General features: G+C 37.6%; 1 protein-coding gene across 3 annotated transcripts in view; it reads right to left on the reverse strand.

Moving 5' to 3' along the window:
- Senp7 (SUMO specific peptidase 7) overlaps window positions 1-23409 on the reverse strand; it is a 101071-nt gene that overhangs the window by 44860 nt on the left and 32802 nt on the right. For 2 of the 3 annotated variants that reach the window (XM_042676892.1, XM_042676891.1), the window contains 4 exons: window positions 19832-20029; window positions 8799-8993; window positions 3271-3389; window positions 1081-1250 (listed from right to left, as the gene is read on the reverse strand). In XM_042676892.1, the coding sequence (XP_042532826.1) occupies window positions 1081-1250; window positions 3271-3389; window positions 8799-8993; window positions 19832-20029 (682 nt within the window). The remainder of the gene's footprint in view (window positions 1-1080; window positions 1251-3270; window positions 3390-8798; window positions 8994-19831; window positions 20030-23409) is intronic. The other variant, XM_042676893.1, reaches the window with a different exon arrangement.

The following is a 23409-nucleotide window of genomic DNA, read 5'->3' on the forward strand; positions in this document are numbered from 1 at the left end:
AATTGGGGTGTTGCTGTGTCCTGAAGTCTTTGGAACTAGATTGTGGGAGAAATGTGGAGAAGTAGCTAGAGAAAGCCTGGAATGCGATAGGCAGAGTTCAGTGGATAAATGCTGACAGGACTGCAGACAGCAAAGACTGCTCATGAGATATCACATGGGAATAAGGACCCTATTGGGAGCTGGACTGGAAGCCATTTGTGTTACACAATAGCAAGGAACTTGTCAAGTTGATAAGAAGTGGACTTGTGATTATCAACTTGATTGGACTGAGAAACACCCAAATTAGTAAAGCACACCTTTTGGTTTACCTGTACAGGTGTTCCAGAAAAGGTTGAGGGGGGAAAGAGTGCTATTAGAGAACCTTGAGGGCTGGGAAGGTGGCTCAGTGGTAGAGCGCTTGCCTTGCATGCCTGAGGCCCTGAGTTCGATTCCTTAGCACCACATAAGCAAAAAGAAAAAAGCCGGAAGTGGCGATATGGCTCAAGTGGTAGAGCGCTAGCCTTGAGCTGAGGAGCTGAGGGACAGCGCCCAAGGCCAGAGTTCAGGCCCCACCACCGGACCCAAAAAAAAAAAAAAAAAGAGAGAGAGAACCTTGAAGTTTTTTACTCTCATAGTATTTCAAATGTTCTCATTATTCTAAATTACAAAAGAAGCCTGGCACTGGTGGCTCACGCCTGTAATCCTAGCTACTCAGGAGAGGCTGAGATCTGAGGATCGCAGTCCAAAGCCAGCCCGGGCAGGAGAGACCGTGAGACTCCTATCTCCAATAAACCACTAGAAAACCGGAAGCGGCGCTGTAGCTCAAGTGGTAGAGCGCTGGCCTTGAGCTGAAGAGCTGAGGGACAGCGCCCAGGCCCAGAGTTCAAGCCCCACGACCGACAAAAATAAATAAATAAATAAAAAATAAATTACAAAAGAAATTTGCACATAAAATATGTTTAAACATAAAACTTGAAAAGAACTAAAACATTTAAAAATCTGATAAAAGTAGAAAACTAAAAGAGAATTATTTTGCTAAATCATTTCCGTTTTATGCTAAGTCAACTCAGTTTCCTAAGACTTCTAAGTATCTCTACTTACTGTATGGTCTGTTGACTTATCCAAAGTAGAATTGTGAGAATCAGGTAAGTTATTTATAACCCTTCTCTTTATCTTCCTGGAAATCAGAATGGGTTCCATGCTTGAATCAGAATCCTTGTTTTTGCTTCCCTCTCCAAGACAATCACAACCTCTCCATCCACTGTTAAGGTCTTAAAAAACAGAAGACTCTCAAATATGGCCAAAAATACAGAAAAATCCCTTTTAGAGAAGTTTTAATTATCAAAATTGCTACCCTAGCTCCAAAGTTCATTAAAATGAAAGTCTACTGTTCAAATCCCATAATGCCATTGGATGAATGTACAAGCAAACCTATATTAACCTGTTCATTCAAAGTACATGTTCATTACAGGAGCTGAGAAAATTACATAATGAGTATATATTTATCATTTATTTATTTATTTATTTAGTCAATTGTGGGGTTTGAACTCTGGGCCTGAGCGCTGTCCCTCAGCTCTTCAGCTCAAGACTAGCTAGTGCTCTACCACTTGAGCTACAGCGCCACTTCCAGTTTTCTGGTGGTTTATTGGAGATGAGTTTCACGAACTTTCCTGCCTGGGCTGGCTTTGAACCACAATCCTCAGATTTCAGCCTCCTGAGTAGCTAGGATAACAGGCGTGAGCCACCGGCGCCCAGCTATATTTATTTGTTGTGACTGTATTGAGGCTTTAAGTCAGACCCTATCCCTTAGTGTTTCACTCAACACTGACACTCTACCACTAACTTCAGGCTTTTTGGGTAGCTAACTGGACATAGGAGACGCTGGCTTCAAACTGTAATCCTTAGATCTCAGCCTCCTGAGCTTATCTATACAAATGCTCATATTTTTCATAAATAATTATTTCTAGAAAAAGTCTAGTTTTAAAATGTGTTTCACTGTATGCTGACAATTAGTGACTAATAGAAATTTGTTTCTACAAAGACACAATGCTTCCTCCAAACCCTTATAAGAGTTTTAGCTAGCTACTCATCTGTATTTTTTAGTTTCTTTTTAACTTTGTTCTATGTAAAATGCTGCCAAAAATTATTCATTTTTTTTTTATTTTATTTTATTTTATTTGAGAACATACTGTACAGAGGGGTTACAATTACATGGGCAGGATAATGCATACATTTCTTACCAAGCATTGCAGCCTCCTCCTTTGTTTACCCTTCACCTCCCTTCCCAGCCTCCCCCCTCCCCCCCACCCAATCATACCCCCCCCTCCCCCCACACACCGACATTGTAAATCTGGTTTTGACATGACATTTTGTACTTCTCATTGTTGCACCAAAAATTATTTAAACATAGTTGAATTTGAAATGAAGTGCATGAAAATTTACAAAATGTAATTAAAGGATGTTTTTATCTTAATCTAGAAGATCTCTGAAGGTTTTAGTTTCAAAAATAGCTTAGGTAGGAAATTGTTTTGTACAAATTCTGTTAAAATATTTTTAAATCTCAAAAGATAAAAAATGAGAAAAAAGCCATTAAATAATTATATATTCAAGGAGCCCTATAAAGAAGTTTTTACAAGACTGAGGTGTATTTTATCTTCAAATTTGGTAATATTAACTTATTATTAACTTAATATTAACTTTATTATTCTCAGAATTGACAGAAATTTTTTGTTTGGATTTGGGGGGGGAGGGGTAACAGTATTGGAGATTGAACCTCAGCTAGTTCATTACCTCTTCAGCTATGCACAGCCTCTGAGAAATTCCTAGTAATAGAGAATGTATCTAGTAATAGAACTACTAGGAATACTAGGAATGTATCCTAGTAATAGAGACTAGACTATGGGAAAGCTAATAATATAAATCTAGAAAGTATGAAAGCAACAATTAGTCAAACTAACATTATAACTTTGTAGTCATATCGCTAGCATCTACAATAAAAGGAAAGAAACAATATTAAAAATTTAAATTTTAAGTGTTATATGTAAGTCAAGAAATATGGACTAAGGTACAATTTTTTTTTTTCGGTCACAGGGCTTGAACTCTGGGCCTGAGCACTGACCCTGAATTCTTCAGCTCTCTCCCTTTCCTCATTCTCTCTCAGTTTTTCCCTCCCATTCCCACCCATAAGTTATACAGTTATTTTCAATGTAAGGTATTTATAATTTAGAAACTATTATTATTATTAAAATAGGCAAAAATTCAAATCGCAACAGTTTTCTAAGATTCACAAACCTTTAGTCTGAGTATCAGATGTTATACAAGATATATCATCATCATTTCTTCGCTTTTCTTTAGCACGTACAGTCTGCTTTGCAGAAATGTTATTTACTGCCTTACTTTGTTGTGAAGCCCTGCAAAACAGAACTGTCTTATACACAATTCTTTCTTTTTTTTTTTTTCCGGTGTCAGTCCAAGGACTTCAACTTAGGGCCTCAGCATTGTCCCTGAGTTTCTTTGTTCAAGTTTAGTGCTCTACCACTGAGCCATAGCTCCACTTCCAGATTTTTTGGTAGTTAATTGGAGGTAAGAGTCTCACAGGCTTTCCTGCCTAGGCTGGCTTCAAATCATGATCCTCAGATTTCAGCCTCCTAGTTCCTAGGATTATAAACATGAGCCATCAGCATCTGGCCTTGATTCAATTCTAATAAAGCCCAAATTAATTAGGAAGCAAACCAGCATATATCCAAAATGAAAACCAAATAGGTTACAAATACATTCCCACATAGAAGATTATATGATCTGGACAGTGAAAAAAAATGAACTCTGATCTCAGTTCTCATTCTGTTCTTTAAATTCACCTAGTGTCTTTGATGAAAAGCATAGAATATCCATATGTCCAGATATCTATATATGCAACATGAGCAAAAGAGTAATCATATACATAGCATAAAGTAAGTCAAAAAGGTTTTATAAAGTAAAATTCCAACAAAACAAATATTCTGAAAATCAAATCTATTTGTAAAAAAAAAACATTACAGCTAAAAGCCAATTGTTAATGTGTTTCAAACATGGTTCACATACGGAAAGGTAACTACAAAATACAAACTGGTGTAGTAACAAATTTAACCCATATATGAAATAATTTAAAATCTAAGGTACCGGTTAAATATTTAAAATATAAGGTTTGGTGAAAAAACAAGTTTTGGCATAACAAGCACAGCATCAATTCTAATAAAAATTTCAAAATACAAAACATACTATCATGTATGAAGGCACATATATGAAAATATTCGAACATTTCAAAAGATTTTAAAAATGGGCAAGAAGACTTCCAACCTATTTGGATAGTGGATAACTCTAAGGTATGTGAATAACAGGTTCAAAAAGGACAACATAATTGAGGTCCTGACTTTCCACAACACACTTAAAAATCAAACAAAATTGGTATAAAGGAAAATATTAAAGCTGAGTAGAATTAATGCTATTTTCTCTGTACTTAGTACATATATATGTACATATTTTCATCATTTGAAAAATAATTTTGTAGGTTAAAAAAGTAAAAGGTATTCACAACTAAGAAGCTTAAATAAGTGAAAAACAAGGACTATAAAGAGCAGTAAACATACCAGGCAGACATTTAAAAAAATGAAAGATATAAAACTGGTGATCACTTTTCTATTCTCTTAAGGTGGAAATTTAAATCACCTTGGAAAAGAGAAAACCTATCCTGGAGTAAGCAGAAGAAAGGGGAAAAGAGAAAGAGGACAAAGAGAGAGGATGAGAAAGACAGGAAAAGAAAAAAATACATCAGAAATTAAAAATAAGTAGTTTTATAGTATCTGACCATAGATATACAAATACTGGTAGCCAGTCATGCTGTCAAATGCTAACTACATTGCTGCAATATTCCCAGCCACAGGAATTGCTAGGGAATTTAAACAGCTAGCACCTAGTTCACACACACACACACACACACACACACACACACACACACACACACACACACACACACACACACACACACACACACACACACACACACACACACACACACACACACACACACACACACACACACTTTATTCCTTTATTTCTTTTTCTCCTTTTGGAAGTCAAACTTAAAGGTCCTCCAAAAGAAATCATGTAGATGGAGAAATTTATAAAGGTACTTCACATGATCAGGTAGAAAGACCATTAAAAATTATTTAAAGGAAAGAAAGGAAAAATAACAAAAGAAAAGAAGAAATAAATCCTAGAAAATCCTGAAGGAAAAGTTTTTGATTTCTTCACTTATATTATAAAGTTAAATATTCACTTTTCAACAGCAATAAAAAAGAAACACTATATGGCATAATTATTAGACAATGACTTCAAAACAGTTTGTCTTAAGTATTCTCAGAGAAGAAATACTCAGAGAAAATCAATATAATAATATATAAATAAAAGGAAAATATAAAGAGACAGAAAAATATGAAAAAGGAAATTCTGCAGCTAAAAGGGACAATCATTAAAACTAAAACTTCATTATGAGGATTCAAAAGTATAATAGAAAACAGAAAGAAGATCCCACAAATTTGAAATTATTAAGTCTAACGAACAAAGACAAAGATTAAAGGAAAAGGAACAGCCTACAGGACCTAACACTATTAAGCAGATAAACTAACTCATTATGAGGCTTCCAGAAAAAGGACAGAGAAATGAGCAGAGAGAACACATGAAAAAAATAATGGCCAAAAAATTCAAAATTTGATAAACAACATGAACATAAATATCCAAACACTTTAGTTGAATGGACTAAGAATAAAAGAGAAAGGGCTGAAATTATTAAAATAAAAATAAAATGAAGATGTTACTATGGATACAACAAAAATTAATAGGACTACAAGACAATACTAAGAACAGATTGATGACAATAAATTGTATAATCTAGATGATATGGACAGATTAATACAGAACTATAAAAATGGGTATGGCATTTCCTCAAAAAAAAATTGCCATAGGGCTGGGAAGGTAGCTCAGTGGTAGAGTGCTTGCCTTGCATGCTCGAGGCCCTGGGTTCGATTCCTCAGCACCACATAAGCAAAAAGAAAAACAAGCTGGAAGTGGCGCTGTGGCTCAAGTGGTAGAGCACTAGCCTGGAGCTGAAGAGCTGAGAGACAGCGCCCAGGCCCAGAGTTCAGACCCCATGACTGGACCCAAAAAAAAAAAAAAATTGCCATATAATCCACAAATTCTACTTTCTGATACAAATTTAAAAGAATTTAAAACAGACATAAGCAAATACTATATATCCGTGTTTGTTATTTTTCATAATAGTAGGGAAAATAAATCAACCCAAGTGTCTGTCAGCAAATGAACAGATCAACAAAACATAAGTATACACATGCAATGAAATATTACTGAATTATATCTGACCCTGAAGCATCTCTTCATCAGATCCCATGGTTGTACAGTAGCAATTTCCCCCCTACTCTATCCACTTCTGCTTCTGACAATCAAATCCAGGATACCTTAATCCATTAAATACGCCATGCAGCCTCCTGACTGCTTGATGCCTAAGATTCTCATGGTGGTGCATGGCAATCTTATGCCAAAAAATGTAATGAGATACTAGCCATGCCCAGGATCACCTGTTTGCCACAACTAGGTGATTAATTATAGAAGTCATTATGAACATACTCAGTACAAAGCTACTATACAAGATCGTTGAACACTGTATGTTTTATCTGTGCCAAATATAACAGCAGCTATCATTAATGCAGAATAATGAAGCCCCATTCAGCCCTATGGGAGACCATCTGCCTTGTACATAAAGCAGAATTACAGACAGGTGTTGCACGAGACGCTTGTGTGCTATCATGGGACTGTGATGAAAAATTTGAGCAAGGATTATACCACCAAGAAACAAAAAAAAATCCTTAAAATTATTTAGAGTATATTTTTGCAAGCTTGTTTACTTACAATCAATTTTAGAAAAATCTGTCCGTGAAGTTAAGACAATTGGAGTTTAAATACATGCATGTTTTTGATTCATGTTATCACTGATGGTTGTTCTTAACTCTGTCTCCCTTAGTTTTTCACTCAAGGCAAGTACTCTACCACCTCCTGCTTTTTGCTAGTTAACTGGAGATAAGAGTTTCACAGGGGCTGGAAAGGTGGCTCAGTAGTAGAGCGCTTGTCTGAGGCCCTGGGTTCAATTCTTCAGCACCACATAAGCAAAAAGAAAAAAGCCAGAAGTGGTGCTGTGGCTCAAGTGGTAGAGCGCTAGCCTTGAGCTGAAGAGCTGAGGGACAGCATTCAGGCCCCACAACTGGACCCAAAAAAAAAAAGAGTTTCACAGACTTTTCTGCCTGGGGTGGCTTTCAAATCTTAATCCTGAAGATCTCTGTCTTCTGAGTTGCTAGAATTACAACATGAGACACTGGTGCCCAGCTAAGAGCTAAAGTTTTACCTGTTATTACTATCACTGTTTAGTCCCAGATTGGTATAAAGTCTGAAAAATAAAGATTAGAATTTGATAGTGCTATAGCATCCTCACCATAGACATATTTGGGGGCTAGGGATTTAGCTCAGTGGAAGCATACCTGCCTGGCCAAGTGCAAGGCCCTGTGTTTGGTCCTCAGCTCTGGGAAAAAAAAAAAAAATAGTACTACTTTTTACTAATAGCATAGCATGAAGAGTCCTGATGTCATTTGCATTCCACAGAAACATAAAAAGTATCTCGACTAAGGACATTTTCACTTTCATTTCCTTGGCTAGAACATCCAGCCAATTACTAGTAGTGAAGTGGAAGTAGTATGGAGAAGAAGTGATGAGAGGATGAAGAAATCGTTTTGTTCTCTCAAAAGCAACATTATTTGGTCTTTTTCCATCTTTTGCTGTTGACTTTTTGTAGATGCTCTTTATCATATTAAGGAATTCCTATCTCTTAATTTGTTGGAGGCTTTTAGTCTTGAATGAACTACTAAGAACATTTTCATCTGTATATTTTAGATACACAAGAAATTCTCACGTGAGATTTAAAAGAGAGAATAAAATAGTGAGGTATAAAGAACATTCAAAATCACTACTTTCTTTACAATTCAGGAAACTGAAACTCAAGTTTAAATGTAAAAACATTAACCTAGCCAGATGCCAATGGCTCAAGCCTGTAATCCTAACTACAGGAGGATCATGGTTCAAAGCCAGCCTGGGCAGGAAAATCCATGAGACTTTTATCTCCAATTAACTACCCAAAAACCAGAAGTGGCGCTGTGGCTCAAGTGGTAGAGCGCTCACCTTGAGCTGAAGAGCTCAGGGACAGCACCCAGGCTCAGTGTTCAAGCCCTACAACCGACAAAAAATAAAAAAAAATTAACCTAAGTGTACAAAATTCAGTTTTTATTGAGCTAACCACTGGCTATGAATGAAAAAGATATGATATCTCTCCTTACAGAGCTTATAGATAATAAAGGAGAAACAAATAGTGAAAAGGCCAGAAGTGGCACTGTTACTCAAGTGATAGAGTAACTGCCTTGAGCCAAACATGCTCAGGTACAGTGTCTAGATCCTGAGTTCAAGCCCCAGGACCAAAACCACACACACACACACACACACACACACACACACACACACACACACACACACACACACACACACACACACACACACACACACACACACACACACACACACACACACACACACACACACACACACACACACACACACACACACACACACACACTGCTAGACATCATAGCACAATTTACCTCATGTTTAGCCAATAACATATCTGTGGTTCAAGAGAATATTTTGAGTAAAGATATCTCTAAACATACCTTTCAGATAAAAAGTACGTCTTGTGAGGAGTTAGAGTTTGACGAGATTCTAGGCTGTCATCAGATGATGAAGAAAGTTGCTCTGATTTCAGGTTATCTGGATCACTCAAACTGGCCTCAGTTACAGGTGGGCTCTTTATGTATTTTCTTCCTAACTCTGTTCCCAGGACATTCGTCAACGTAACTTTGGGTATCCTGTCATACAGAATAACAAATACCATACTGCACCAGAGTTTTCAGTTTAAGAAAAATGTACTCTAGGAAGCTGTATTTTCAAATATTGTCATTTTAGCACAAGTAAGCTATTAGAACCATACTACCCTGGAAATCAACACATGAATACTCAAAATTTTTGAATAAATACAATCTTTTTGTTTCTAGAAGTACTTGTTTCTTATGGCACTAGCATATTATTACAGTAAATCATGAATGCTATTAAAGTGCTTGAAGTTTTTCACTAGATTTCACACATAAAAAAAAGCTTCTCTTTTTCCAGTTCTAATTAAAAACATAGGTCACTAAAATTCAAGAAATCTTTGTCTTTTCAAACAGAAAGATCCTTAACATTTGGCAAATAACAAATGCTACAGCCAAGAAAAAAGGTGTTCAGATTGTGTTTATGGCAGTACCACATTACACAAATGAAACAACTAATATCATGGTAATAGTGTATATACTTAACATTACAGTAATATCGAGCAAAGAGTCAATAAGTTAAATGTTTAGAAAATTACAGTGCAGCCGGGCGCTGGTGGCTGACGCCTGTAATCCTAACTACTCAGGAGGCTGAGATTTGAAGATCACGGTTCCCAGACTGAGCAGGAAACTCCGTGAGACTCTAATCTCCAATAAACCACTAGAAAATCGGAAGTGGTGCTGTGTCTGAAGCCGTAGAGTGCTCTCCTTGAGGTGAAGAGCTGAGGGACAGCGCCCAGGCCCAGAGTTCAAGCCCCATGACTGACAAAAAGAAAGAAAAGTTAGTTAAAGTGCATTTATTTATTTATTTTTGGTCCTGCCCGGGCTGGCTTTGAACCATGATCCTCAGATCTCAGCCTCCTGAGTAGCTAGGATTACAGGCATGAGCCACCAGTACCCAACTAAAATGTATTTCTTAAAAGCTCCAGACTTCTTTAAATTGGTGGGCCTATATCAAATGTAGTACATAAGCCTGGTATATTCTTAAAATGAAGAAGTATCCTATTTGCTTAGTTAATCAGTTGCTGTTATGAACAACAGTGATGTACTTGGCTATATTACAATGATGCACTCAAGATCACTATTTGCCTATCATCTACAAGGCCCAGGTTTGATCTCCAGAATTTTAGGGAGGAGGGGTACCTGTCTTGGGGCATGATCTTAGGGCCTGAGTACTTCCCTAAGCTTCTTTTGCTCAAGGCTAGGACTCTACCACTTGAGCCAGAGTCCACTTCCAGCTTGTTGAGAGGTAATTTATAGGAGATAATATCTTACAGACTTTCTTGCCTGGGTTGGCTTTGAACTGTGATCCTCAGATATCAGCCTCCTGGGTAGCACTAGTTGATTCTTAAAATTGACTGGTCTAGTCAAATTACTGAGGGTTCTTGTTGTTTTGTTATGCAGGTTTTGTTCTGGGTTTTTTTTGCTCTCACTATTGTGGGGTGTGTGTGTAAAATTTTTTTTAAGAGATGGTCTTTGTGTTGCCTAAACTGGCTTCAATCTCTTGGGCCTGCCTCACCTCCCTGCGGGAAAAGGGTCAGGCAGGATTACAGATGCTCGGTAATAAGTATGGCTAGGTATTATATTTTTAAAGTGGTCCTGTCTCTTTCTTCTTTACTTAATAACTTGACTATTATCAATAAAAGGCTAGTACTACTTTATTGATACCCTATGGAAACAATAGATATACTTTAAAAAAGCCAGAGTACTTTTGAGTAAAAATATGAAAACCATTGAAATTTGTTGTTTGTTGTAGTACTCAGAGGTCTCCTGTTTATTTTTGCTACATTATGGGATTTTTTTTTCTGCTATGTTCCAGACAGTATAAAACACAGGACCTGGGCTGGGAAGGTGGCTCAGTGGTAGAGTGCTTGCCTTGCATGCATGAGGCCCTGGGTTCAATTCCTCAGCACCACATAAGCAGAAAAAGCCAGAAGTAGTGCTGTGGCTCAAGTGGTAGAGTGCTAGCCTTGAACTGCAGAGCTGAGGGACAGCACTCAGGCTCAGAGCTCAGACTCCATGACTGGCAAAAAAAAACAACAACAACAAAAAACAGGACCTCAGGAGAACTGTGGTTTTTTTTTTTTTTTGGGGGGGGGGTCAGTCATGGGGCCTGAACTCTGGACCTGGGCACTTGTCCCTCTGCTCTTTAGCTCAAGGTTAGTGCTCTACCACTTGCGCCACAGCACCACTCCTGGCTTTTTCTGCTTATGTGGTGCTGAGGAATCGAAACCTGGACCTCATGCATGCAAGGCAAGCACTTTACCACTGAGCCACCTTCCCAGCCCAAGAACTTTAAAGTTTTCTATTTAAAGATAGAAAAACCAAAGCTCAGAAAAGTTTAAATAGCTCTTACTAATGGAAGAACCGGAACCATTATTGTTTGGAGTTTTGTTTTATTCCATAACTCCATATCCTTAATGCTAACTTTAAAAAGATTCCATATGCCGGGCGCTGGTGGCCCATGCCTGTAATCCTAGCTACTCAGGAGAGGCTGAGATCTGAGGATCGCGGTTCAAAGCCAGCCGGGGCAGGAGAGACCGTGAGACTCCTATCTCCAATAAACCACCAGAAAACCGGAAGTGGAGCTGTAGCTCAAGTGGTAGAGCGCTGGCCTTGAGCTGAAGAGCTGAGGGACAGCGCCCAGGCCCAGAGTTCAAGCCCCACGTCCGACAAAAAAAAAAAAAAAAAGATTCCATATAACATAACTGAACTTTTCTATAGCTACTTCAAGAAACTGCTAACAATATACACATCTAGCATAACTACCACAAAAAAGTCCTACACCGATTAAATAGTATGTATGATCTAAAAACAAAGCTAATAGGAAATGTCTGAGGATCCATCCCATGTAGTATTGTCTGCTTTATGAACTTGCTGCCTGACATAAGTAACCTTTAAAATGCTAGATTGAAGCCAGGCACTGGTGCTTATGTCAATAATACTAAGCTACTCAAGAGGTTGAGATCTGAGGATAACAGTTCAGACAGTCTGGGGAGAAAAGTCTGTGAGACTATCATTTCCAATTAACCACCAAAAAACCAGAAGTGAAGCTGTGCCTCAAATGGTTGAGCACTAGCTATGAGCATAAGAGCTCAGAAAGGGTGCCTAGCTCTGAGTTCAAGCCTCAGGACTACACACTAGATAGATAGAAAGATAAATAGATAGATGCTAGGATTGGAAGAATTGGGGAAATACTTATTTTATCTGATCTTATACTACTGCTCTGAAATGAATCAGTATAAGAAAAAATATTAGGAAAGAAGCAAGAGAGAATTTTGCTTATGTTTGGATTTTTTTTTTTTTTGTTTTGGTCAGTCATGGGGCTTGAACTCTGGGCCTGGGTGCTGTCCCTGAGCTCTTCAGTGCAAGACAAGGGCTCTACCACTTGAGCCACAGCACCACTTCCAGTTTTCTGGTGGTTAATTGGAGATAAGAGTCTCAGGGACTTTCCTGCTCGGGATATCTTTGAACTGCAATTCTCAGTTCTCAGCCTACTGAGTAGTTAGGATTACAGGCGTGAATGGCAGGCACCTGGCTGGATTATTTTTTTCCAAATAAATAGTTTAGTGTAAAGAAAACATTTTTGAGAGATGAAAAAATCTGATACATTAAGTTGATAACTCAGTTGTCAACTGTCAATTTAGTATCCATGTTTAAATACCTGAAAGTCTAACTTAAATGTTTTCAAATGTTGAGTTTCTAAAATAAGTTTTTTCTACAAAATAGGGGAGTTGGAGACAACAGCAGACTAGCTCTATACAAAGTTGAAAAAAAAACCTCAACCAAAAAATGTCAGTGAGAAAGGGGATTATTTCTGAGTTCAAACTGTCTTATGAATAACTAATGACCATACTCTTTTTTATATTGTTTGTAAAACGGCTAGATTTTGAAGAAAGAGAAAAAAATAAAGAAACTTAGAGAATAAATGATACCACATAAGTTGAACCAGAGCTAAGAGTCTTCTCTAAAATAGAAAATATTCAAAATTGAACCAAAATTCACTTTAAAAGATTATATGCCAAGCTGCATTAACATACCAGGTACCTTAAGGGTCTCTAAAGTTCCTCTGATTCCAGACATTAACCCAGTATGCATATAATAGTACATCTTTCTTTCCATTAGAAAACACTCTATTACTATGTGAAAAAATGCCACAGGAAAAAAACTAAGAACAAGTAGAATCTTCAAAAGTTAATGAACTAGAGAATATAAGAAATATGTATGGGGCTAGAAGGTGGCCCAGTAGTGGAGTGCTTGCCTTGCATGCATGAGGCCCTGAGTTCAATTCCTCAGCACCACATAAGCAGAAAAGGCTGGAAGTGGTGCTGTGGCTCAAGTGGTAGAGTACTAGCCTTGAGCTAAAGCGCTGAGGGACAGTGCCCAGGCCCAGAGTTCAGGCCCCATGACTGACAAACAAACAAACAAACAAAAAAGGAAATACATAGTAACATCCAACTATTACTTTTCTGATGAGAAGGACAAAAGTTCAGAGGGGGTAAAATGTAAAGAAAAACAGTATGACAGGGATTAAGAACAAAGACTCTGAAGTCAGGCAAGCACAGATTAAGATTTAGATTTCACCATATAATAACTGTATAGTCTTGAGAAAATACTTACCATGGCTTCTGCCTTATCAGCATAGATCATCTTTAAAAGGATAAATATATTATCTACCTTACACAGTACTGAATAAAGATAACAGATTTAAAGCAATTAGTGCAATTCCTGGCACATAGTAAGTACACAGCATTTTCATTTTCATAGTACTTGTTTTTACTCAAATATAAATTTCTCATTCACACAGTGCTTTATTTTTATTTGATTTTTCACATAGTGCACTATGATCATATTTTTACCTTCTGTAATCTTGATCAAAATAATCTTTTTAAAAAAAGTATAAAATGATCAGTTAGCAATGAATATACTTAAAACTCTTTATATCATAGTACAAGTACCTCCCATCACCTATGGACAGCATATCCACTTTAGATACCTTGAAGAAACAGGCTTGTAAGAATATACATCTATAAAGTAATAACTAAATTCCTAATACCTATACTGCCAGAAGCTAAAATGTTTAGAATTTCTACTAGCAATTGAAGTAAATAAAGGTGTTTACTTCATTTCATATACCTCAATCTGGAAGGAAAGAATAAAAGTTGTCATTTCACACATATATACAATTTGCTTTACTATATAAACAGTATCAGCAAGTAATACACAAGAGATTTAACTTTTTTTTTTTTTTTGTCGTTCACGAGGCTTGGACTCTGGGCTTGAACTCTGTCTCTCAGCTCTTTCAAGTCAAGGCTAGCCCTCTACCACTTCAGCCACAGCACCACTTCTGATTTTCTGAATGGTTTATCGGAGATAAGAGTCTCATGGCCTTTCTTACCAGAGCAGGGTTTGAACCATGGTCCTCAGATCTCAGCCTCCTGAGTAGCTAGGATTACAGGAGTGAGCCAACATTGCCCAGCAGATTTGATTAACTTTGTTCACTAATATTATAAAATCACACTTCAAAGTATGACAAGTACACTAACTAAAGCAAAAACAGGTTTTGAAATGTACAGTGAGATATAGCACAAAGTATGTGGGCCTGTAAAGTACTGTGCCAGGAATTTTCTGATTATGTTTCTGAACACTTATTTCTAAAGCTGTAGGTTCCATCTGTTTATGCAGCAAGGGAATAACGAGATTCAAGTATTTCATAAAGGGGAGGACACTTTGAAAAACTGGGCGCCAGTAGCTCACGCCTATAATTCTAGCTACTCACGAGGCTGAGATCTGAGGAACACAGTTCAAAGTCAGCCCAGGCAGGAAACTCCGTGAGACTCTTATCTCCAATAAAAACCACAAGAAAACCAGAAGTGGTGCTGTGGCTCAAGAAGTAGAGTGCTCACCTTAAGCTGAAGAGCTCACAGACAGTGCCCAAGCCCAGAGTTCAAGCCCCACAACAGACCAAAATAAATAAATAAATAAAACTGTTAAGGTATTAACAGTGGTTCATGCCTAGAATTCTAGCTACTCAGGAGACTAAACTCTGAGGATCATGGGTCAAAACCAGCCTAGGCAGAAAACCAGTCTGTAAGACTCTTACCACCACTTAACCACCAAAAAAAGCTAGAAGTAGAGCCATAGTTCAAATGTTAGAGCAGTAGCCTTGAGCAAAAAAGATCAGGGTCAGCGCCCAGGCCCAGTTTAGCCCCCAAAACAGCACACATACATATACACACAATGACTCAAATACTAATTTCATTTCATTTTTCTGTAAGTTTAATCTAATGGCTTTCTAAAATTGTAGTTTATGGTACTGTAATAAGATTTTTAAATCCATTCTTGTCTCTGATGACATAATTCAAAATATACCTTATAAATCAACCACAGATACGTAGGGAAAAATACAATTTTTGGTAAGTTCAAGAGACTCTAAATCTGTTTCATTAATCTAGGAAAAGGAAAAATAAAAAGCAAGAAGGTTACTATCAGGGAAACAAAATAATATAGTGTGATGAGTGCTATAAAGCATGAACAGGCTGTTAAACAAGACAGAGAAATAAATCAACTATAAACATGTAAGGTAGAATCAAACAAAGCTCCCCAAAACACTATGAACTCAATATTCAAAAGAAACAAACATCAGTAAAAAGGAGATTGCTTCCAAGATAAGAAAACACACAATCCATAAAACAGCACTGTACATTCAAGTGAGCTATCAACAGCACCCTAAGACAAGGGCACACAGATAGACACACAGAAAGATATCAAACTGAGTGACAAGTAAGACTTGATTTTCAGAATCAATACAAAAACAGACACTGTGCATTACCTTTACAATAAAAAAGACAAAAATAAAAAATAAGGAATGATAAAAGTAAAAAGGACTGTGCACAGGAAGCCCAATCAAATTATTATCACAGTAATAATGGCACAGAGTTATTAGGGCTTATCCTGAGGAAATGGCAATAAAGATCTGGCAAAGACAGATCCAGAAAATATGAAAAACCTAAAAACCTAGAAAATCTAAAAATAACTAGACATGGGCAAATGACTGACTACATAGCATAAAGAAAAAAGTATCAAGAATAATTCCCAATTTCTAATTTATATGGGCAAGTCAATTTACTCAGAGTCAGCAGATACAAAACTAAAAATGAATTTGTGAATTAAGATTATGTTCTATATAGCTAGACTTCAGTAACGGAACAGGAAAAAAAATTATTAAAGTATTGTTATAAATCTTTTATTTATTTATTTAGCACTATTGAGGTTAGAACTCAGGACCTTGTGCTTCCAGGCATGTGGTATGGCCCATAAGCCATAATCTAGACTTTTTTGATTTAGCCATTTTGGGGATAGGGTCTCACATTTATACCCAAGCCGATCTGGTAATCTTCCTACTTACCCTTCCCATGTAGCTAGAATGACAGGTACATGACACACACACACACACACACACACAGAGTTGGAGGTAGAGATTAGGTCTTGTGCCCCCCCCCACACACACATATACACACACACACAGAGTTGGGAGTAGAGATTAGGTCTTGTGCCACACACACACAGTTGGGGGTAGGGATTAGGGCTTGTGCCATACACACACACACACACACACACACACACACACACACACAGTTGGGGGTAGGGATTAGGTCTTGCTAACTTGCCAGGCTGATCTCCACCTCCTCAGTACCTCAGATTACAGATGTGCACTACCACAGCTAGTTCATTACTCCTTTTATATGACTTTTAAAAGAAGTATCCTGCTGGGTGCAGGTGGCTCACGCCTATAATCCCAGCTACTCAGGAGGTTGAGATCCAAGGATCACAGTTCAAAACCAGCTGGGGCAGGAAAGTCTTTGAGATTCTTATCTCCAATAAACCACCAGAAAAGCCGGATGTGGCTCAAGTGGTAGAACACTAGCCTTGAGCTAAAGAGTTGTGGGCAATATCTAGTATAGGTATGAGTCAAGCGGAAAAGGTCAGATAATGTGATGTTAGGAAAACGAACCCTTAAATATGTATTTTAATGCTTTTGTTTCTTTCATGCATGTGTTTCTAATGCATTTATAAGATTATTTCTTTGTTGCTTTGTATGTCCCTCCCCCACAGTGTAACCCCCGCTTTCACTATATTTGATGTCAGTATAACATGTGGAGGAGATGGGGACAAACAAGTCGTTTAAGGATTCAGGTGGACCTGTTGCAACAATGAGAAGCACAAAATGTCATGTCAAAACCAGCTTTACAATGTCGATGTGTGCGGGAGGAGGGGGGTATGATTGGGTGGGGGGAAGGGGGGAGGCTGGGAAGGGAGGTGAAGGGTAAACAAAGGAGGAGGCTGCAATGCTTGGTAAGAAATGTATGCATTATCCTGCCCATGTAATTGTAACCCCTCTGTACAGTATGTTCTCAAATAAAATAAAATAAAATTTAAAAAAAAAAAAAAGAGTTGTGGGCAGTGCCTAGGCCAGGAGTTCAAGTCCCATGACCAACCCCCCCCCCCCCCAAAAAAAGTATCCTCTTTTAAAGTCAATGTAAGTACATTTAGATATGCGGATTCAGTTCTACGTTTTAAAATAACTATTGAAAAGCCAGGTGCTGGTGGCTCATGCTTGTAATCCTAGCCACTCAGGAGGCTGAGATCTGAGGACCACAATCAAAGCCACCCCGGGAAGGAAAGTCCATGACACTCTTATTGCCAATTAACCACCAGAAAACCAGAAGTAGTGCTGTGGCTCAAAGTAGTAGAGCACTAGCCTTGAGCAAAAAGAGGTCAGGGATGGCATCTAGGCCCCAAGTTCAAGCCCCACAAGAGACAAAAAAAAAAAATCTGAATGTCAGCAGTTTTTGATCTGTGTCTTGATTTAAAATACTTAGATACTTAAATACTTAGATAATCATCCAGATTACAGACCATATTATCAAAGTACTGTCTAGCTAATCAGAGGTTATATCTGACAACAAACTACTTTCCTTCCCAGTCCTGGGGCTCTAACTCAGGGCCTGCTCAATGTCCCAGAACTTCTTTTGCTCAAGGCTAGCACTCTACTACCACTTGAGCCACAGCGTCACTTCTGGCTTTTTTTATTTATGTGGTAATGAGGAATCAAATGCATGCTAGGCAAACACTCTGCCACTAAGCCACATTCCCAGCCCTCCTTCCAAAATATTTAAAGACAAAACATTATAAATAAAAGATATATCCTAAACATGTGTTTTTAAAAAACCACCTTAATACAAGTAATACACACTAAAGCCAAGTATCAATACCTCACTCGTATAATCCTAGCTATTTAGGAGACTGATAGTTTAGAACTACAATTTTAATCTAGTCCAAGTAGAAGAATCCTTGAGACTCTACCTCTAATTAACCAGCAAAAAAAGATGGATTAGAGGTACAGCATCACCCATGAGTGAAAAACCTGAGCAAGAATGAGAAGTCATGAGTTTAAAACCCCAGTACTGGTGCATGCACATGCACATACATGCATAAGCATGCACATGCGCGCGCGCGCACACACACACACACACACAACACATACACAAAAAAACATTGACAGGAAAGTAAAACAGGCTCTATTTGGTGGAAGTAGGTATCATGGAATAAGTAGGAACAGAGAGGATGAATGAGGATGAATATGTTTGAAACTGTTTATTTACATATAGAAAAATACAAAAATGAGACCTATTAAAATTGTCTTAAAAGGGGGCAGGTAAATAAGAGAAAATAACAGAGGAGGTGAGGTTGATTTAAATCTATTGCATGAATGTACAGAAATGTCAAAATGAAATCCTCACAAATATACACTAACTTAAAAAATCATAAAAAGGAAAATGATGGAAGGGATGACACTGATCAAGATGTACTGTAGTCATAAAATCCTATGTTCAATTAAAATTCTTTTGTACTGTACAATTATTTAAATAAGAAATTATATAATTTTTAAAAAAGTCATAAAAATAAGCCAGACACCAGTGGCTCACACCTATAATCCTAGCTACTCAGAAGACTGAGATCTGGTGAATAATGGTTTAAAGCCAGCCTGGGCAGCAAAGTCTCTGAGACTCCATCTCCAAATAACAAGCAAGAAGGTAAGCTTAAGTTGTAGAATGCCAACCAAGCAAGCAAACCAAGCAATACATACAAATGTAATTTACACATTATGTATATTCTAGATTTATATTTCTATCATATATAATTTAAATGATATATGTATTTAGATTTATATGACTTGTGCAATATATATATTTATTATATTGACATGGTCCTAGAGCTAATTTCTAGTTTTCAATCACAAAATACCATATAATTTTTTTAAACACAAAACAAAATTTGAGCTTAAACCAAATATTTACTATCTAAAACTGGAAGCAACATCTCCTTTCTTTAAAAAAATGCACAAAAATATAGAAAAGTTCACAAAGCCAAAGGTGAGCTACTTGATTAAATAATGTTTAAGGTTATGCTAAAGATGCAAAAAAATAAAAACTGCACATGGAAACAAACATGTATCTGCATATACATATATGTATGTATACATGTATCTTCATTTTAGGCAAGAGTTCTACACTGGAGCCACACCTCCAGCCCATGTATCTTCATTTTATATAAGTAATTCCTAAAAAAAAGGACACATGAATTAAATTATTATAAAGTAAATTAAATGTAGTAAGGATACTTGTTTTCAAATATAATTCTCATCAATCCATTATCTAACTTTGTAAATTAAAATTTGTTTTAGAATGGCACAGACGTGTTTATATTTTTAAGAATATCGGATTTATATTATTTTAAATGTGGTAAGTCGAACAAATCAATGCTGAACAACATACCTTTCAAATAAATTAAGGCTTTGGTGAAGAGATTTTAATTTTTGACATGTCTCTATGCTGTCAACAGATGTCGAAGGCAATGAGTCTGATTGCACCTTCTCAGCATCCCATAAATTAGCATCCTTTCTAGGTAGGGTCTTTCTGAATTTTCGTCCTAAGTCCGTCCATAAGACATTCGTCAACATAACTTTGAGATGCCTGTTATACACATAAATAATACATACTGGGCTAAACATTATATAATACATGAATTTATCACAAACTGTAGCAAATTATTATCTCCAGGAATTCTCAATTTCGGTTCTTCAAGTAATTCATTATGGTAGTAAGTACCTTAAGGGAAAAAAGCATAAACTTTCTCAAACATACATTGAAAGTAAGGTCCATTTCACTTATACTGAGAGTGTATTTTTTAGAATCTGTCACACATACTACAACTGTGGTCACTCATAGGTAAAGCTGTTACTCATTCACACTACTGAATAATCCATAGCTATCATTACAACACCCGTCACAGATGCAACCACTTCCTACACTAAAGCTGTTCTTTTGTTTCAACATGTGATTTACTAATGAAAACATTAGTAAAACCTGAAGGGAACCAGGCCACAGGCTCAAATCTGTAATCCTAGCTATTCAGAAGATTGAGATCTGAGGACTGTGGTTCAAAGCCAACGTGAGCAGGAGTCTGAGAATCTTAAATCAACTAGCAAAACGCTGAAAATGAAGCTGTGGCTCAAGTGGTAGAGCTCCAGCTTTGAGCAAAAAAGCTCAAGGACAGTGACCAGGCCCTGACTTTAAGGACTGGCACACCAACACAAAGAAACACACACACACACACACACACATGCATGCACGCACGCATGCACGCACGCAAAGGGGGTAGTACATCATTAACAGTCTTTTATTTTTTTGGGTCCGGTTGTGGGGCCTGAACTCTGGGCCTGGCACTGTCCCTCAACTCTTCAGCTCAAGGCTAGCACTCTACCACTTGAGCTACAGCACCATTTCTGGCTTTTTTCTTTTTACTCATGTGGTGCTGAGGAATCGAACCCAGGGCCTCATGCATGCAAGGCAAGCGCTCTACCACTGAGCCACCTTCCCAGCCCTCATTTACAGTCTTGTTTTACTTTTCTAAAATGGGTAAATGTAAAACATTTACTTGTACAATCGCAGAAGGAAACCTGATAGATGAACATTTGCAGATTTTTGCCTCATCACATTTTGTTATTTGCTTATTCAACACATCTTTTGCTGACAGTGTTTAAAAAACTATATACAGATGGGAGGGGGAAACTGGGAGAGAGCAAGGGAAGGGACATTGTCCAAAAAGAAATGTAAAAAACTTTTTTTTTTTTGCCAGTCCTGGGGCTTGAACTCAGGGCCTGAGTACTGTCCCTGAGATTCTTTTGCTCAAGGCTATCACTCTATCACTTGAGCCACAGCACCACTGCTGGCTTTTCCTGTTAATAGTGCTGAGGAATCGAATTAGGGCTTCATGTATGCTAGATAAGCACTCTACCACTAAGCCTCATTCCCAGCCCAAGAAATGTACTCTTTATCTGACTTATGTAACTGAAACCCCCTTGTACATCACCTTTATAATAAAAATAAAACAATTTTTAAAAACTATATACAGGCCAGGTGTCAGTGGCTCACGCCTGTAATCCTACTCAGGAGGCTGAGATCTGAGGATCGCGGTTCAAAGCCAGCCCAGGCAGGAAACTAGATGAGACTCTTATCTCCAGTTAACCACCAGAAAACCGGTAGTGGAGCTGTGGCTCAAGTGATAGAGTGCTCGCCTTGAGCTGAAGAGCTGAGGAATTGTGCCCAAGCCCAGAGTTCAAGCCCCACGACCAACAAAACAAACAAACAAAAAACAACTATACACAGTTGTGGAACCTAGAATAGAGTTTTTAAAGGGGTGTAAACAGTTTCCTAAGCGGACTTCCAACAATGTATAAATGACTGAAATAACTTGAAATGCTTTATTAGAACAATGATGACCTTATTATGTGATGAGCAGTTTTTGGCACTTTTTGTTTAAAAAACACAAGCATATTAAGAAATGTAAAGTCCTCATGTATTTTCTAGATAAAAGAGAAAATCTAAAAAAAAAATCATCTGGGCTCAGAGTATACCCACAAAGAACACACACAAAGGTGAAGTGCAATGGATGATGATTTTCTACATCAGTGAATTGGAATGAATGGAGGAAATCCTCTACAGTGTGACTGTTGATGACAATATCCAACCCAGAAATGGGACAAGCAGAAGAAAGTCTTCCTTTCCTCAACTCCTAGCATGGGCTTGCACATGGAGGCAAAGGACCCCAACAGCAAGGTAGTGATATCCTCACAATATGGCTCCTGGGGCCACTTCATATTCTCCTTCCAAACACACTGTTGACTATCTGATCTGCCAGCACTCCAACTCTACTAAGATTGCTTCCTTTTACTGGTGGCAAACCATGTGCCTAGACACAGATTAGGAAACAGGCCAACAACTATCCTGAAACTGTAGCCAAAACCAAGGTGCAGTTCTGTGCCCACCAATAGCTTGATCAGGTGTAAAGGATCAGAAGGAACAGGATAAGTAAGGTATATAGTGCAGTCTGACCAGTGAAAGCACTAGCCAGAGCATCTTATGGTTGTCCTTTCTGTCAGAAATCATCTTTATCCTCACAGGCATCGAGCAGACACTTCATCTCAAGTGATGCTTTAAGGCTAAAATAAAGTTGGTATACATGCCCTCTCGACATAACCTTTCCTTTTTACCTCAATTAATGAGAATTTTTTCCACCCAAACATTTATTCACCTGGAATTTTTAAGTAAGGAAATGAAAATGAAACCCTTTCATTCAATTTCATGGAATCATGGTGGTAGTTTACCACTCAGATCAGCTACTTGTTAACTCTGGTTCACAGGATATTGGTTCAAGCTTCCAAAATCTTAGGGCCCAAGGCCCAGTCTTGTTTCTTTTGTCTCAGTGACTCCCACTGTCCTCTAAGAAATGAGCAAATGATTCTATTTTCTCTTTGACTGCTTACTCAGTAGATGATTGCATGCCCTATGGAGAAGGCCCTCCTGCCTCACTGATGCTCGCCGGTCAGTCCTGGGTTCCCTGGATAGGTTTGTGATAAATGAGAAACTGTCTTGGTCCTAAAGAACTGTGATTTTTTTCTGTATATTAGAACTATTATACATATATAAGTATATATGTATGTATATATACTGTCCATCCTAATTAAAATAGTACTGGTTGTGATTAGCTATCTGTAACTAAAGCAAATTCAGTCCTTATGCATTCTATCTATTCACATTCTTAATTACTGCCAGAGCAGCTCTGTGAATTTCAACACTTTATGGGCCAGAAAGCAAATGTTCCAGTTACTCATAAGGCCATACTAGAAGGCAAACACAGTTCTCTTGAGTATAAAGGACTTCTATCTCACAGTCTGAGTCAGAAATAATGTAGTGAGAGTTGTTAGTACATGGCTGTATACTCTTCTCACTTTTTTCATCCTTTTATTTAAGCTAAGATAAATGTTTCCCTTAAAGAAAGCAAACTTGCTTCT

Source organism: Dipodomys spectabilis, unplaced genomic scaffold (genome assembly GCF_019054845.1).
Source record: "Dipodomys spectabilis isolate Male_0828 unplaced genomic scaffold, ASM1905484v1 ptg000032l, whole genome shotgun sequence".
NCBI classification, from domain to species: domain Eukaryota; kingdom Metazoa; phylum Chordata; class Mammalia; order Rodentia; family Heteromyidae; genus Dipodomys; species Dipodomys spectabilis.